The 18,156-nt window shown below is 44.5% G+C and overlaps 1 protein-coding gene across 5 annotated transcripts in view; it reads left to right on the top strand.

The window, feature by feature from the left end:
- RABGAP1 (RAB GTPase activating protein 1) overlaps positions 1-16,934 on the top strand; it is a 169,929-nt gene extending 152,995 nt beyond the window's left edge. For 2 of the 5 annotated variants that reach the window (XM_057720393.1, XM_057720394.1), the window contains 6 exons: positions 148-258; positions 9,556-9,660; positions 10,507-10,590; positions 11,239-11,310; positions 12,859-13,056; positions 14,394-16,934. In XM_057720393.1, coding sequence (XP_057576376.1) covers positions 148-258; positions 9,556-9,660; positions 10,507-10,590; positions 11,239-11,310; positions 12,859-13,056; positions 14,394-14,516 — 693 coding nt within the window. In that variant the 3' untranslated portion in view covers positions 14,517-16,934. The remainder of the gene's footprint in view (positions 1-147; positions 259-9,555; positions 9,661-10,506; positions 10,591-11,238; positions 11,311-12,858; positions 13,057-14,393) is intronic. The other 3 variants (XM_057720392.1, XM_057720395.1, XR_009051204.1) reach the window with 2 other exon arrangements.
- The last annotated feature ends 1,222 nt before the right edge of the window (positions 16,935-18,156 follow it).

Below are 18,156 nucleotides of genomic sequence, written 5' to 3'. Positions count from 1 at the left end.
AGACATTGTTGACCGGCAGCACGTTAGAACCGGCCACATCTCCCGTGATTCCCGTAGGGCTCAGCAGTTAGTTTTGAGGGTTAACCTGAGAAGTAGTCATTTCCATCGGATTTTTATGTCTGTAACTGGTTTCTTTCTACCCATCAGCGGGAGAATAGGCGTCTACAAGAAGCTAATATGAGGCTGGAACAAGAAAATGATGACTTAGCCCATGAGCTGGTGACCAGCAAGATTGCATTGCGTAAGGACCTGGATAACGTAAGTCTAACTTGTCTGAAGGGATGATTATATTGAAATACCTCTCCCTTAATCAAGTGAAATCCTGGAACTTTATTGTTTGTTGTTCTAGTTAGTGTTTCCCTCTTATGATCCAACTTGCTCTTTTTTTTTTTTTTAATTGTTATTGGAGTATAGTTGCTTTACAATCTTGTGTTAGTTTCTGCTGTACAGCAAAGTGAATCAGCCATACATACACATATATCCCCTGTTTCTTGGACTTCCTTCCCATTTAGGTCACCACAGAGCATTGAGTAGAGTTCCCTGTGCTGTACAGTAGGTCCTCATTAGCTATCTATTTTATACATAGTATCAATAGCGTATATATGTCAATCCCAGTCTCCCAATTCATCCCACCCACCCCTGCTTACCCTCTTGGTATCCATACGTTTGTCCTCTACGTCTGTGTCTCTAGTTCTGCTTTGTAAATAAGATCGTCTATACCAGTTGTTCAGATTCCACATATATGCATTAATATACAATATTTTTCTCTTTCTGGCTTACTTCACTCTGTGTGACAGTCTCTAGGTCCATCCATATCTCTACAAATGACCCAGTTTTGTTCCTTTTTATGGCTGAGTAATATTCCATTGTATATATATACCATATCTCCTTTATCCATTCCTCTGCTGATGGACATTTAGGTTGCTTCCATGTCCTGGCTATTGTAAATAGTGCTGCAGTGAACATTATGGTAGATGTTTCTTTTTGGATTATGGTTTTCTCAGGGTATGTGCCCAGGAGTGGGATGGCTGGGTCATATGGTAGTTCAGTTTTTAGTTTTTTTAGGAACCTTCATACTGTTCTCCATAGTGGCTGTACCAACATACTCTCTCACCAACAGTGCAAGAGAGTTCCCTTTTCTCCACACCCTCTGCAGCATTTATTGTTTGTGGATTTTTTGATGATGGCCATTCTTACCAGTGTGAGGTGATACCTCATTGTAAGTTTTGACTTGCATTTCTCTAATAATTAGTGATGTTGAGCATCTTTTCATGTGTTTGTTGGCCATCTGTATGTCTTCTTTGGAGAAATGTCTGTTTAGGTCTTCTGCCCATTTTTTGATTGGGTTATTTTTTTGATATGGAGCTGCATGAGCTGTTTGTATATTTTGGAGATTAATTCTTTGTCAGTTGCTTCATTTGCAAATATTTTCTCCCATTCTGAAGGTTGTCTTTTCGTTTCGTTTATGGTTTCCTTTGCTGCGCAAAAGCTTTTAAGTTTAATTAGGTCCCATTTGTTTATTTTTGTTTTTACTCTCTAGGAGGTCGATCCAACTTGCTCTTGTCAGTGCTTTTCCCTCCTTTCCTTCAGGGATCATTGATGATCTCATTAAGCCCTCCTTACCACATTCTTCTCTCATTATACATGCAGTCCCTGAATGCCTTTGCAGACATTGACTGAAAGACTTTTTTGGCTAATTCTTCTGCTATTACAATTGGCAGTAGCATTTAATCACTGTATTTTCCTTAACTTACCCCTAAGACAAGAACAGATTTTGTCATCCTGCATATCATGTGCCTGTTGGATAAGCATCGCCAATTGTAATAAAGCTCAGTGCCTCCGCTGCTTGCAGTTTCATCAGAAATTTCTGTTGGCAGATGTTCTGTTTTTCTTTGCTTCTCCTAATCTTAAAAAGTTTGAGATGATGGCATCCCTGGAAGGGTGTGTGTCCATTTTCTATACACAGGCTTCCCATAGTGCACTTTCTCATTCATGGTTTAGGTCAGAGGTTGGCAAACTTTTTCTGTAAAGGGATAGATAGTAAATATTTTAGGCTTTGTGAGCCATATGCTCTCTCTTGCAACTAGGTAACTCTGCCATTGGCACCTAGACAATACATAAAAAATTGAACATAGCTGTGTTCCAGTAAAACTTTATTTACAAGAATAGGTGGCAGGCTGGCTTTGGTGCTTGGACAAAGTTTGGCAGCACCTGACTTATATTTGCTTGTCAGGCTCCTAAGATTACTTTTCTGCTCACTGATTTTTCTGAGACTCTAGAGATAAGCGCTGTTGAGGGTTTACAAGGGACTTGCGTAATATATGGAACCCCATAGGATCTATGAACTTCATAAGGTCCTTGACATATACCAAACATGTATGAAAATATTGTGTACTGTGTTTCTTTGACAGTCTGTGTTTTCATTAGATTCTCCAAGTGGGTCACAGGTCAGATTAAGAGAAAGAGAGATGGCGATATCTACTAGTTCTTATTCTCTTTAGAAACAGAATAATGGAGTAAAATTTTGAACAGATCTGGATTCTATTATCAGCTACTCTACTTTCAAGTAAAGTGTGGGGAAGTGGAATAATAGCTGTGTCCAAGAGTATAGTGAGAATTACATGATATTGGTGTATATGAAAAGCACCACCAAATACACGAATTAGGCACAAGCAGTGTTGGTTCCCCCTGCTTGTCTGATTGTCAGCTATAAATAGCTGCAGGTAACTGGGAAGACTCCTTTTTCCAGTTTTTCCAGAGAGGGTGTTACAAGGTCATTAGCCCTCATTAACCAGAACCTGGAGATCTTACTGCTTTTTAGTTTACCACGGTCTGCTCCTTAGGTTGGAGTTTCCTCCCTGTGGGGCAGGTTCCCAGCATAGCCTCTGGTCTTCTTTGTAGAAACACTATGTGAATCCTTCCCTCACTGTTAGGCATTTCTGTCAGGTGAGCAGAGGGAGGTGGGTACATTGAGCAGGGTAATTGCTGAAGCAAAAAGCACAGTGTGCCCCTGTGATGGCTTGTATAACAGCTGTAGGTCATGCAGAAAGGAAGTGAAAAAGAAAAGAAAATGGGTCCTGTACCAGAGCTTTGTATTCTACAGTGAAATTATATTGAGGCAACTTATGATAAAATTCCAGGTGGATTTTTAGTTTGACCTATTGCATTTGCCAGTCTGATGGGCCCAGAAATAACATAGATGTTCCACTAGTTCAGGGTGGATCATAGACTTCTTAGGCCTGCGTCTAAAGACGGTAAACCTTTAAGTTGTCTTCGCCTGACAGTAATCAGAGAGCTAGGTTACATTCCTGATATCAGAAGTGAGAAATAGTAAAAAATAAATAAAATTAAAAAAAAAAGATGAATTCCCATTTACTCTGTGATGCTCTATGTGACAGGCACTATAATAAACACTTCGTTAAACTCTGATACCCTTACCTCAGCCTTGTAACATGAGCCCCCTTTATGGATGAGGACTTTCCATCAGTCATGAAACTTGAGACTTAGAGAGAGGAAAGCACCCAGGAAGCAGCAGAGCCAGGAATATAACCCAGGCACATCTAATTGAAACACCCAGGCTTTTTCTGTGATGCCACACTGTCTCCAAAATAAATCTGGAACAAGAAGCTATGATTTGATGTCATAACTACATCAAAAATATACTGACGCCTGACAGAACGTTTCTTAAGCACTTACAGAATTCTAGGCACTATTCCACGTGCTTCGTACTTACTATCAAATCCTCCAAACAGCCCTTGTGTAAGGGATACAGTTAGATCCCCATTTCACTGATGAGGCCAAAAGAGGTTAAGTGTCTTACACAGTCACACTGTTAGTGTGCCATTAACAGTGGCAGAGTCCTTAGATTGAAACCCAGCTGACCTGACGCTCTTCACTTGCTCAGAGGAGCAGGACCACTGCTGTCTCTAGGGTTCAGGAATAGCAAACTGGGGTCCCGTCACCCAGCCATTGGCAGTGCTGAGAAGATAGACCCTTTCACACTAAATGTTGAGTCCCTTTCCAAGTTAGTCTTCTCTCATTTCTTTTGAATTATCATGGAAAATCAACTAGGTTCTGAAGTGAGGGCTGTAGGGTCCTTGCAGCGTTTTTTGACTTCAGGGACTTAGATTTTTAAAAAAAATTCCTCATGCCTTTTCATACTTACCTTTCTGCATCCCAGAGAAAAGCTCTGGTATGTGGCTTATAGGATTTCCAGAATCCTCTTTGTATTTACAATTGATATCATGTCACTTTTGTTTTTCCTCACCCGTCACTTCTGTTACTTGTCACACAGCAGCTTTGGAGAAATCCGCGGTGAGCCACTGAGTCCCTAGGTGGCTCCATCCAAGCTTTCTCTTCTGTGAACTGGGAGTAATGCCCAGACCTAACATTGGTGCTGAAGGCTGAGAGGGAAGCTGTGCAAGGCACCTGGCACAGGGCTGAGGGGAGCCCATCTGAGGCCTCTCTGGCATGGTTGTTCTCTACATTGAGACAGTGTAATGTGAGCATGATGGAAACAGACTCGGCAGCCCACCTGCTGGGATCGAAATTCTGGCCCCACTGATCTAGTTTTTTTGACCTTGAGCAGGTTGCTAAGCTTTCCCCATTGAATTACTTTGGCCTCTTTATCAGAAATCACTTGACCAGGACTTCCCTGGTGGTGCAGTGGTTGAGAATCCACCTGCCAGCGCAGGGAACGTGGGTTCGATCCCTGCTCCGGGAAGATGCCGCTTGCCACAGAGCAACTAAGCCCATGCACCACAACTGCTGAGCGTGCGCTCCAGAGCCCGCGAGTCACAACTACTGAAGCCCGGGCGCCCAGAGCCCATGCTCTGCAACAAGAGAAGCCTGAGCACTGCAATAAAGACCCAATGCAGCCAAAAATTAAATTAATTAATTAATTTTTTTTAAAAAAAGAAAGAAAGCTAGACCTATCAACCATCTTTTTAAAAAAAGATGAAAATCAGTTGACCAGTATGTAGGGGTCTCCTTGATTCTGTATCTGCTCCGTTGATGTGTGCGTCTGTCCTTAAGCCAGTACACACTGTCTTACTGTGGCTTTACAGTCTTTAAATCAGGTTGTGTGAGTCCTCCAACTTTGTTGTTTTTAAAAAATAATTTGGCTATTGTTAAGTAACTTGCATTTCTAAATAAATACTAGAATCAGTTTGTCAACTTCTAGAAATACAAGCCTTCTGGGATTTTTGAGTGGGGTTGTGCTGAATCTATAAATCAGCTTGGGAGTATTAACATCTGAACAATAATTGAACCTTCCAATCCATGAATATGTTACAATCTTCATTTATTTAGGACTTTTTCAACTTCAGTATTTTTTTTTTTTTAGTTTTCAGCTTACAAGACTTGCACATATTTTAATCTATTATTTAACGGTAACGTTTTCTTAATTGCATTTTCCAATTATTTATTGCTAGTCTCTAGAAATACAGTTGATTCCATTGACCTTGTATCCTGTGACCTTTCTAAATTCACTTATGATTCTTGTAGCTTTTTTGTTTATTTTTTAGGATTTTCCACATACACAATCATCTCCTCTCTTAATAGAGAGTTTTACTTCCTTTCAAGTCTTTCTACCTTTTTTCCCTTGCCTTCCTGCACTTACTAGTACCTTTGGAACAATATTGGATGGTGAGAGTGGACCTCATTGCCTTGTCCCAGGTGTTAGCTATAGGTTTTCCATAGATCAAGTTGAGGAAGTTCCTTTCTCCCTATTTGCTGAGACTTGTTGTCATGAATGGGTGTTGAATTTGGTCAAATGCTCTTTCTGCATCTGTTGAGGTGATAATTTGCTATTTTTCCTAATTCTGTTAGTACAGTGAACTGATTTTTCAGTGTGCACAAACTTTACATTCCTAGGAGACATGGGGTTTCTTTCTTTCTTTCTTTCTTTCTTTCTTTCTTTCTTTCTTTCTTTCTTTCTTTCTTTCTTTCTTTCTTTTTCTTTCTTTCTTTCTTTTTCTTTCTTTCTTTCTTTTTAATTTGTAGTAAAGATTTTTGTGTTACTGAGGAATATTTATCTGGAGTTTCTATAATGATTTAGTCTGGTTTTGATATCAGGGGAATGCTGGCCTTCTAAAATGAACTGGGAATTGTTCCCTATTTTTTTTAAAGACTTTATGTGGGATTGTTCCTTGATTAAATCTTTAATTCCCCAATGAAGCCACTTGGGCCTGGAATTTTCTTAGCAGGAAATTATTTAATTATGATTTTAGATATGGAGCTATTCAAATTTTCTAAATCTTCATGTGTACATTTTTGTAATTTGTGTCTTTCAGGTAATTTATCCACTTCACCTTAGTTGTCAAATGTATTGGCATCAAGTCATTGATATTCCCTTATTCTTTTAATGTTTATAGGATCTGTTGAAGTTTCTCTTTCATTCCCGATAAGGGTAATTTGTGTCTTTTCCCTTTTTTCCTTAATCAATCTAACTAGAAGTTTATCAGTTGTGTGGATCTCTTCAAAACCCAGCTCTTGGATTTTTTGATTTTTTTTTTCTTTTTATTGATTTCTGCTTTTTATTATCTCCTACTTTTCTTTTGGTTTAATCTGCTCTTTTTCTAGTTACTTAAAGAAGAAGCTTAGTCATTGATTTGGACCTTTCGTCTTTTCTAAAATAAGCGTTTAAAGTTATAAATCTTCCTGAAGCACTATTTCAGCTGCATCTCACACATTCTGATGTGTTGTGTTTTTATTTACATTCAATTCTTGTGATTTCTTCTTTGATCTCTGAGTTAATTAGTAGTATATTGTTTAATTTTTAACTATTAGGGATTTGTCCCCAAAATTTTTCTGTTGTTGATTTCTGATTTAACTCAGTTGTCATCAGGGTACATATTTTTTCTGATTTCAGTGCTTTTAAAACACACTTATGCTTAGTTTAGGGCCTTCCATATAGTCTATTTGGGTGAATGTGCCACATGCTCTTGGAAGGTATGTGTGTCCTTGTTGTGGTGGAATGTTCTGTAAATGTCACTTTGGTCAAGTTGACTGATTGTTGGTTAAATCCTCTGTAGATTTACTGTTTTTCTCTTTATTTGTTCTATCACTTACTGAGAGAACAGTGAGGAAATCTGTAACTCTGTGCACTTATCTATTTCTCCTTTCAGTTATGTCAGTTTTTGTTTCCTGTAATTTGAATTTATAATTACATTTCAAATTTACTGCCTTCTTAATGGAGTGACTCTTTGTTATGAAATGTCCCTCTTTGTCCCTGGTGATACTCTTTGTTCTGAAATCTACTTTGATATTAACACAGCCATTCCAACTTTCATGGCATTGCCTGGCATATCCTTTTCTATCCTTTTACTTTTAACATATCTGTGTCTTTATATTTAAAATGGGGTTTTATAGCCAGCGTATAGTTGGACCTTGCTTTTTTAAATTCAGTCTGATAATCTCCTCCTTTTAATTGGAATGTTTAGACCAGTTTCCTTTAATGTAATTATTTATATGGTAGATTTAAGTCTACCATCTTGCTGTTTGTTCTCCACTTGTTGTATTTGCTTTTTCTTTCTTTTTTCTCCTTTTCTGCCTTCTTTAGTTTCACTGGATGTTTTCATGATTTCCTTTTCTCTCCTCTGCAGCCTTGTTAGAGGTTGTGGAGCTCGCTCATTTCCAGAGCTCTACCCCACAGCTTCCAGCCAGCTCAGCATCTCTGACCCCATCACTCTGCCTTCTTAACCCTTTGAGGCATGCTCTGTTGGGAACCCCTCACCCTGTTCCTTGGCCCACAATGTGGTTTCCTCTAGGCGGAAACCCAGAATGGAAGTAGGGCCTTGCTTGTTTCCTTTCTCCCAGGAACCACAATTCTGCATTTGTTTTTAGTGTCAGCAAACAGAGTTTTATATATTTTGTCCATTGTTTTGTTTACAGTGGGAGGTTAAATCTGGTCCTGGTTAGTCCTTCATGACCAGAAGTAGAAGTCTGGGTTTATGTTTATCACCAGATGTTCTCTCCTTATGTGCTTATGTAAGTAGAATGACTGTGCAGCGAGTGTGGCCCATTATTGGACCCTGGTTGGTCAGTCCAGTAGCCTCTGTGCACCTTCTTAATGGCACAGCGTTGAGAGTCAGCGCTTGGCGTGATGGCGTAAGTGCTGGGCTTAATGTCAAGAGGCCTGGTTTTGGATTCCAGCTCTGCTACACGCATTGTGCAAGCGTGGGGAAATCACTTCCCCATCTAACCTTTTTCTAAACTGAGGAGTCAGGGTGGGCAAGGAAGACTCTTGAGTTAGAAGACCCAGTTCATGACCTGGCTGTCCCGTACTTTTTAGAATTCGTCTTACCTGATTCTGATGGGAGCGATGATGAGTACTGAGAGAATGTAAGTATGTGCTGCAGGGTCCAGAGTACTGCTCAGAAGGTGGTAGCCGGGTCCAAGGGAGAGAAGGGAGAGGTAACAGGATATTCTGTAACAGGACTTCATTCTCCTTATTTGTTATTTCCTCTGTTGTTTGAGTCTCATTTCCCTTTTGATTGCTACTTGGGTTCGAGCTAGAGGAGATGACGAGCCACTCCCCAGAAAGGACAGGCCTTAACTCCAGGACCCCATGTAATTGCATGCATGTGTTATTTGCCAGTAATTAATGGCCTTTCAAGTTGCATATTATGCCATTCTCAGTTTTCCATTTAAGGCCCCAGCCCTTTGGAACCTATGCCTTCCAGAGATTTGTCAGAAGTGGCGTAGTAGAAAGCAGAGGGGCTCAGTTACACGACTTCAGCCACGTGACATCAGAAATACTGTTTAATTTCAGGAAAACCACCATCCATTGTGAAAGGAGGTTGGATACAAGGAGCTGGCAGAGACCCTCTATATCTAGCGCCCTGTAACCTGGAGCTTCCACCCCTTTCCTTGACTGCCCTCTACCATGCTGCAGTCCCTCATTCTCCACTTATCCTTGGACTCTGCAGTGTCAGGTGTATCATTTTCACTTGGACCCAAAGATATGTCCAGCAGACCTTTGCATGCTTTAGAAAAAAACTGGGGTGGAGGATAGCCATTTCAGATGATAAAAAGAGAGTGCCAGGAAAGGGGTGCCTTCCATTGTCAGGTGACAGTGAGAGCAAAATACAGAACTTCTTTGATGAAGCAGAGGAAGTACTGAGAGTTCGGAAGAAGAAAACCAGAATTTATTATCACTGGTAATGATAACAACAGCTACCTTTTATTGAGTGTTGACTGTTTGCTAGGCACTAGGCTGAGTCCTCGCCGTGCCTTATCTCTCAGGTGAAGATCGTGAGGCTCAGAGCGGTTTCAGTGACTTGTGCAAGTGGCACACAGTCCGGGAGTGATGAGAGTCGAGCCCAGGCTGTCTGACAAAGGCGAACTCCTAGCCACTGCCCCGCACTGCCTCTGGGCAGGAGGTGGGGCAGGGCACTTCCGTATGAGTGTAGTCTCAGTGTGACCTTGGGCACATCGCATCCCCTCTCTGGATCACAGCTTCCTCATCATCTTGAAATTGGATTGTGCTGGGTAATTCATACCCCTTTCAGTTTTCACTTCTTGTTCTGTAACAGCATCTCTTAAATGTTTCAGGCTGAGGAAAAGGCAGATGCACTGAATAAGGAGCTGCTTATGACCAAACAGAAGTTGATTGATGCAGAGGAAGAGAAAAGACGGCTGGAAGAAGAGTCTGCACAGGTAGGGGGAGCTTTGCCCCTCCTGCATTCCTCTCTTGTGGAAATGATTGAGAGCTGGGAGTTCCCTCATGCTTCCTGTTGGCACTGGAGAACCCGGAGATAGCTGGCTTCAGTTTCCCTCCAAAGGCCTTTTTTATTTACTGTGTAAAGCATAACAGTTCTTAATAATTACAGTGTAAGAGGAGACAGTGGGGCAAAGCCAGTCCTTCACTGGGGCAGGAGAAATTCCTGTGTGTTAGCATCTGAGTGTGACAAAGAAGAGGGTTAGCGTTTCTGTGAAAGGAAAGCAAACAGCACATAGTGTCTGGCTCTTCCCCTCCCTGTCCACCGACATCTCCCCCCATAGAGCAAACTCTGGAAGGCTTGTCCTGAGCACAGCCCCTGGGGCTCAGACTCCCAGCTGTAGGAAGAGCTTTGGGTGCCGCGCGCCCTGGAGCGGCTGGTGCTTCACTGTCCACCCTCTCGGCTCAGTCAGGCTGCCTGAGGTGAGAGGTGACGACGCACTTCCCGCAGAATCCATGAGGCACTGAAGGAGCGGCGGTCCTCCCGTTAGCTCTTCCTCTGCCTTTGCTTCGTGTTACTGCCTCAGCTCAGGATCCCAGGTTGGGCTGCACTCACTGGGAGGAACTGCAGCAGAAGCCCCCAAATGAAATAGGCTTTGATGTGTTCGGAAGTTTTGGCCTCAGGAATAGGGTTCGTACTGCCGGAGAGTGAGGAAAGAAGGTAGGAGAGCTACCTTCAGGAGTAGGTCAGGCACCTTGGGGAAAGCCCAGCGCTAAGCAGGTATTGCCAGAGCTTCCTTTGTATTTCCCTTAACACTCACTTTTGCTTCTCTTAACGTACGCAGTTAAAAGAAATGTGCCGGCGGGAACTCGACAAGGCAGAATCTGAGATTAAAAAAAACAGTTCTATCATCGGTGACTACAAGCAGGTGGGTCCGTGCAGCCTGGAGGTGGCCCTGTTCTCCAGAGGCCCTGCTTGCCTGCACGAGACGTGTCTTCTCCGCACCCACACGTGTCCCCACTTAGCCACTTGCACGGACGAGTCCCTTGGCCTCACTGGACATGTGACCGCACTGATTCTCAACTGTAAAATGGGGGACATCATCACTGCCCAGAGAACTGTTGTGAGGAGTCCGTGAGAGGATGTTTGTGCAGCACCTGGCATAGTTCCTGCACAGAAGCAGGCACTAAGACATGAAAGCCACCCTCGTTCTCGGGAGCACTTCAGACCCGTACTGTTCCCGTGCGGTCCTGTGGTATAGAACCACTTCTCTCCCCAGTTGGTGGCATTTTGAGAACATAACTGAATGGGTCTTGTTGCTTTCTGTATGGGGTCTCGGGCTGGCTCCGGAGTCTGGCAGTATCTGTAAACACTGGCCATCGAGGGCGGAGCTGAGAGTTGCTTAGGCCCTAGGCCTGGGTGCAGAGGTGACAGAGCCAGAGGAACCTTGGCTCACCTGTCATCCACACCCGCCCCTGCCCCCAGCTTCCACAGTAGAATTCATCTCAGGCCCAAACTGTGCCGAATAGGACACTGCTGGAGAGGTGGTCATTTTGTATTATGTTTGTTTCCTTAGATTTGTTCTCAGTTGAGTGAAAGATTGGAGAAGCAGCAGACTGCTAATAAAGTGGAAATTGAGAAAATTCGGGTAAGTCTTCCTTTATCAAAGAGATTTTGTACCACCTAGGTCATTTTATGTCTGTAGTCAGCACAAAAGATTTTGGGAGGGGATATTCTACTTTGATTCCAAAAGTGAGAGACGCTGGTAAGTACCTGATGAAGTGGCTGTCAGGACTTGGTTCAACAGCTGACAGCTGATATCCTGCCTCTTTCCTCTGGGGTGGGGATACATATAAGACCAGGAGAGCTCTGGCTTTTTTTTTTTTTTTTTTTTAAGGGCTTAGCACAGGATCGATTATTTTCATTATTATTTATTTATTTATTTATTTATTTTTCAGTTGCGCTGCGTGTTAGTTGTGGCAAGGCGGGCTCCTTAGTTGTGCTTGAGGGTGGGGATGCAGAGGCCAGGTCACTCCCCTCGTCATTCTGTAGCCTGGGGACCCTCCCCTGCTGAGGTCAATTCCTTCTGCTATAATGGACCCAGATACAGTGAGAACCTGAGCTTTTAATGTTTTATTGCCAATTTGAGGGTTTTTGTAACTTGGTGCTTTCTTTTTCCATTCTTAGAATACTTGTCAAATTTTACTAAGATGAGTGATTTACAGAGATATTTTACTAACATATTTACAACTCAGTGGACAGAAATGTGGGAGAGTTCATGGCCATGTTTGCAGAAAACAGCATTTTACCTGGAGCAAGATGATACCTAGCTTCCATCATAAGTAGTGTTTAACCAGCGGTAGCTAATTTTTAAACAAAATTTATTTTCTGATTCTAAAACTAATAAGAATGTTCATTGCAGAAACTTTGGAAAATAAGAGTAAAGGAGGGGAAAAAATCCCTTACAATCTTATTAGCCGGAGCTAACTACCATCAGCACTGGCACTTTGGTGTGTATTCTTTCAGTCTTTGTTCTCACTTCCTCTAATACAAAGACAGGCAGACTGCCTCTAAGACAGGCAGTTTTTTCACATTTACATCTGAAATTGGGACATATTTTATAACTAATGTCTTTTTGTGGTTTAGTTGGCAGAATGTTTTCTTAGAGGAAAACGAAATGTTTCGTACAGTCATTGCTATCTTCATAAAATGTCGTATCTATTTGTAACTATACTTTAAAGACATTTTTGTGTCCTAGTTCACCCAGCACTGAAACATTTTTACCCTGTTATGAAAAATTCCTCAAGAACTTTTTTGAGGCTGCATACTTCCTTGTATAAAACAACGCATCTGATTTAATTTCTCCCAGTAGCCGGATAGTTTCTCTCTCCACCCTTTTTTGTGTCTCTAATTCTGCAGTGAAACTCCCTGTATATAAATCTGTCTAGTCACTGGTTTTTTTTGCCATGGTTCCTAGAAGTGAGATGACTGAATCAAGACTTAAGAATATCTGTGTTGCTTTTGATATATAACACCAGGTAGCTTTTCCAGTAGGTCATCTGCCAGTTTACAAAGAGAAGGTAGTTTTTCAGAGGCTGTAGTGCTCAGCAGAGAAGCCGTGTCTTGGCTCCTCAGAAAGGAGATGCTCACATCTGCATGTCTTCTTTGTCTCCTCACATCTGACATTCAACTTCAGCAAAAAGTGGATGACTGTGAGCGCTGCCGGGAATTCTTCAGCAAAGAGGGACGCATAAAGGGCATCAGCCTAGCTAAGGAGGTTTTGGACGAGGACACAGATGAGGAGAAGGAGACACTCAAGAACCAGCTGAGAGAGATGGAACTGGAACTGGCACAAACCAAGCTGCAGCTGGTGGAAGCCGAGTGTAAGATCCAGGTAACGGCCACAGCCTGTGCCCCCAGTGCAGGGCACCCCGACCTGCATGGGGACAGGATTTCTGGGTGTGGCCTAGGGATCCCAGAAATGATCTTTATGGTTTGGGGATTTTTCCCTTTTAAACTTTGACCATAATCCTCCTGGGAAGAAGCCCATTGCTTGTCATTTACTAGTGGGTGTTGAATTAGCATGTAGCCTGTCCTAAGGATTGGACTTGGTCATAGTGAGCAGTATCCATCAAACTGGGCATCTTTCCAGTGGAGCAGAGAACACGTGATTTGAAACCACAGCTGCACCACCAGACTCTTGGACCTTGGGTCAGTTACCTCCTTACACTTCAGGTTGCTCATCTGCCAGTGGAGGTGCTAAGGGTCACTCTCATAGTTTGCTGTGAGGACTAAAACAGATGATGCACGGAAAAGGCCCAGCACAATATCTGAGGGCTTCACAGATAGAAGCTTTTATGTCCCAGCTGCTGTGTGACTTTGGACATATTACTGAATTTATCTGAGCTTCCTTTGCTTATGAAGAAACTGGGGGCTTATTTTGGTCGTTTTCATGCTGCATGGCGAGTTCCATCAGCACCAATGCTGAGCACAGGTCGGCACTCAGCACAGTTCTTGGAAGGAGCCAAGTTCAGGACTAAAGCTTAAGACCCGTTCTTCCATATTGTACACATTACCTGGGCATCTGCTTTGCCCAGGCCCTGTTCTAGGTGCTGGGGCTGCAAAACTAAGACGTGGCTTTTGTGACTGTCGAGGACAATTAGCAAAGGCCTCACGAAGGACAGTATCTGAGCTGTGGTCAAAGAATGAACAGAAATTGCACCTGGAGAAGAGAAAGAACAGTGAGCCTTCCTGGTGGAGGGCATGGCATGTCCAGCAGCACAGAGGGAGGAGAGGGCCTGCCTGTAAGGGGCTTCAGGTGGGGGTGGAGGAGGGTGCTGAGCTGGAAGAGAGTTTCAGCCCAGATTGTGAAGCATCTCAGATGTCTTGCTAGGGGGTCTAGACTTGAAAGGCTCTTACTGGAAATTAAGGGTGCATTCTTGGCCAGAATATTCGGCCTGTCCCCTGGTAGGCAGTGGGTGGACCAAGAGGGAGACGCTCAGGTAGGAGGCTGCTTTAATAGACAAACGAGGCAAGAAGTGATGAGGTCTTAAGTAGGAAAGAGCCAAAGCTTTAGGTACTCCAGAGTTTTCTACACCAGTTTGAGAACTGGGGGGATTTCCAGAGGCCTCTCGAGGAAATAGACTGAATTCTCATCTTGGCTTAGCTCTGGGGAGGCAGTGTCGTGAGCACTGGAGACCAGCATCCTCACGTACATCGTTCCTCTTCCAGGACTTGGAGCACCATTTAGGCCTTGCCCTAAATGAGGTACAGGCAGCCAAGAAGACGTGGTTTAACCGAACACTGAGCTCCATAAAGACGGCAACCGGGGTTCAAGGGAAAGAGACTTGCTGAGAGCAGCTGCTGCCTCCAGACACCTTCAGAAAACATGACACCTTTTGTTGCCTTCTTTGGCCAGATGTGTGATTCTGTGACATGTCCCAGGACCAGAATGTACCTAAGTCAGATCCATAGAAGCATGTCGGTAGGTCATTGGACCAGAGCTCGTGAAGCAGGCGGCCTCTGCGGTAAGGCCCTCCTCACTACTGATACTAACAGGCCTGCCGGCTCCCCTGCCACTCTGGACGCTCCAGAAAGTCACTCCTGTGTGCGACCTCCGGGCCTCTTCCCAGTTAGCTCAGCTCCTCACCCAGCCCAGCGGCTGAGTTGACATTATCTGAGTTCGGGGATCCTTCAGGCTATTGGTTTTTTTCTAAACCTTTAATTTTTTTTTTTAAGACACATATTATTATATATTGGGGGAGGTGGGGCAGGGGATCAGTAACTCAAATAATTATCTGCTCCAGTGCCAGCAGAGGGGGCCTCCAGGTAGACATGGAGAAGCACTTTGTTTTAAGTAGGAGGGTTTCATGATTGTAGCTGAAGCCACCTAGTTTTGTTGAACGCTGCGATGCACACACAGGTTTTTGGTTTGGCATTATTCACGTTTCTGATCAATTCTATGCAACTCTCATAGTTCTTGTTGTTGTTAGTGTTAGTTGCCAAATGACTCCACAGTGCTGGGGTGGGTGATTTGACCGACTGTGAGACTGGATTAATCATAACGTGGACAAATCTTATTTTGCTTAATGTATCGTGTGTGTGTTTGTGTATATATATATATAAAAATATCTTTTCCCAGTGCACCCAATTGACAGTGTTTAAATCCCAGCCTAGGACTGATCTGCACAACTTAATTATGTGGTTATTTGGGCACTTAATTTCACTCAAGGTTTGTCGGGCTCTGCTCTCCACCCTGCTGTCGCAAGAGCTGTGAAGAGCTCCCTCACTTCAAGGTTCCTAGTGTTTTTGCACAACAGGTTGTGCAAGTGAGAAAGACTCTGAGCTGTGTGTGTGTGTGTGTGTGTGAGAGAATGTGAGGATGTGCAGGACACACATGCCAAGAGGCCCCCATCATGCTGGTGTGTGTGCATATGTGTGTGTGTGTGTGTGTGTGTGTGTGTAAATGTGAGGATGTGTAGGACACACATGCCAAGAGGCCCCCATCGCGCTGGCCTGTGTTCCTGCCTGCCTGGACCCTCCTCAGGGTGAGGCTGGGTGCAAACCTCGCTGTTCAGATGGGCTGCAAGTTCTCACTTCAAAACTATGGACTAGAGGTTTTAGCACCTTTTTTAAAAAAAATAACTTTAGGCTTTTAATTTATGCAGTGATATGCTGACAGGCTGCCTCGCAGATGATTTTGCCGTCTTCTCTGTGTGCAGTGTGGAGGTAGCTGGTTACAAGAGGCACTGGTTTGTATATAAAGACACTCGGATTGTTTTGTATCTCTTTTCCTGTTGGCTGTATTAACGCTTGCTGAGGTCATCTGTGATGAGGGAGGTGACAAGCGGCAACCCCTGACCCCCCCACACCACCCCTTCCACTGCTTTGTGTCTTCCTTGTTCAGTTACCAAGACAGCTATAAGCCCATCTAAAACTAGGTGTGTGGACATTGTGCTAGGGTAGTTTCAGTGTGTCAACCTTATGAATTGAAATATAAACCAGTAAAATTGTATTAATATTTCTTTTGTTGGTTTTATTTTAACAGCATATTCATTAAATATTTTGGTACAAACAGCATTGCTTTGTAAAAACCAGTTTTATCATTATGTGCCCTTGCCCCTCACCTCCTCCGTTCCTGCGGGCAGTCAGAGAAGATCACCCTCTGGGCTGACAAACAGGTGTGTGTGCGCACGGGCAGCACCTCCCTGATCCTCCATTCAGACACCCACTGGGGCTCAGCTGCGCCAGGCCCGCGGGCAGAGAAGACGCAGGCTTTGTCCCCTGGGGGCTGGCGCCTGTGCCTCATTGTGAGCATGGCCTGTCTTGGAGAAGCAAAGTGCTGCGGTAACAGGGCTGAGACGTGACCTGTGTATATGAGGTTTCGGGAAGTCTTACAGGAGGCAGGAGTGTGGTAAGACCTTGAAAGCCAAAAGCATCTCATCAGGCAGAGATGGGAGAGGGAGTTGCAGGGCCAAAATGTGAGTGTGCAGGGGAGATAGCTGAAGAGCAGAAAGGCAGGCAGAGTACCCGAGGTCCAGTTATCTTCTGCTAGAACTTTCAGGAAAACTGCTGGCGTGGCCAGGTACCTCTTTCAGATAGCTCGTTTCTGTTCACTGCTGGTCTTGCCACACTGCAAGCACCGTAGGCATGAGGCTTCTAGACCCTCGGCCATCCTTTACCACCTCGCCCCCTTCTCTGCAGCAGGAAGAAGAGCAGTGCTTCCCCAACCCGACGGTCCCCTCCTTGCTTGACCTGCGCTGCAGGACCCCCCACACCCAGCCTTTGGATGGAAGCAGGCTGAGATGCAGGCCATGAAGAAGGGAAGGTGGTGAGTGAGCCCTGCGCCATCTTCCCTCCACTACACTGAAGCAGGGCAGGTGCCTAGCAAGGGATCCAGCCAGGACAGGGCCAGGAGCACAGTTGAGATCCCCTTGCCACTCACAGGCTGGGATCCACATTCCTGGCCAACCAGGGTAAGAAAAAGCCTGCTGCAGGCTTTTCCAGTCCCAGGGTCCCAGTGTTCAGGAGTGTAGAACAGAAATCCTCATCCCAGCAGCTGTGCGCTGCCAGGACAAAGGCACCCACAGCCAGTCAGCCTTGGCACACAGGCCTGAAGTGACTCAGGGACATCCGGAGAGAATGAGCGAGGTCCGCCTGGGGTGAGGGCGGGACTGGATGAAGGGTCGTAGGTTTGGTGAGTGGGAATCTGCTGGCGCTCAGGGTGGGAGTAGATGTAGAGGTGGGCGGGGTGCAGCGGAGGGGCCAGACCCAAGTGGGTTGAGAGGACTGCGGGGTCCTTCAGGGAGGCCCCCTCATTCTTTTGAGACCCAGATCGAGAATGACCGCAACCCTGCAAGCTAAGTGCCTTAGCAGGCGCGTGGGACCCTGTGGGAACAAGGACAAGGGCGAGGAAGTGGTAGTGCCAGTTTTCTGCACTGATGAGTAGGGGATTTGCTGGTTAGAGAAGCGAGAAGACAACATTTAGGTGGAAGAAACAGTAGAGAGCACTGCAGTCTCGTTGAGGTGGAGTGATGGGGGATGAGACTAGGTAACTAGGTAGAGGTCATCCAGGCCACAGAGTTTAAAAGTAAAACTGGAGAGTTTCAAGTCAACTGCTTAAAAAACTTTGGGAAAGTCTTTGTCAGTCCTTTAGTAAGAAGGATTGGGAGGAAAAGAAATTTAGAGTCTGAAGAAAGATGGTAGAACAGGGAGGCCAGATTAGGGGGAAATTCCTGGGGAGTCAGTGAAAGATGGTGAGAGAAAAGAGGAAGGCACACCGAAAGATCAATGTAGCTCTCACTGTGTGGATCTGAGGTGGTGTGGGGAACACAGGTGGGAGATGCTGGCATCTCCAGAGCCTTGGGAGTTGTGTGAGCATCTCTGCCATAGGGTTTCTGAGCCTCAACACGATGATGTTGTTGTGGGTGCTGTCCTGTGCAGCACAGCAGTTTAGCAGCATCCCCGGCCTCTACCAGCTGATGCCAGTAGCACC

This window comes from Hippopotamus amphibius, chromosome 2 (genome assembly GCF_030028045.1).
Source record: "Hippopotamus amphibius kiboko isolate mHipAmp2 chromosome 2, mHipAmp2.hap2, whole genome shotgun sequence".
In the NCBI taxonomy this organism is placed as follows: domain Eukaryota; kingdom Metazoa; phylum Chordata; class Mammalia; order Artiodactyla; family Hippopotamidae; genus Hippopotamus; species Hippopotamus amphibius.
The sequence above is the reverse complement of the archived record's forward strand: the minus strand, read 5'-3'. Positions and strand labels throughout refer to the sequence as shown.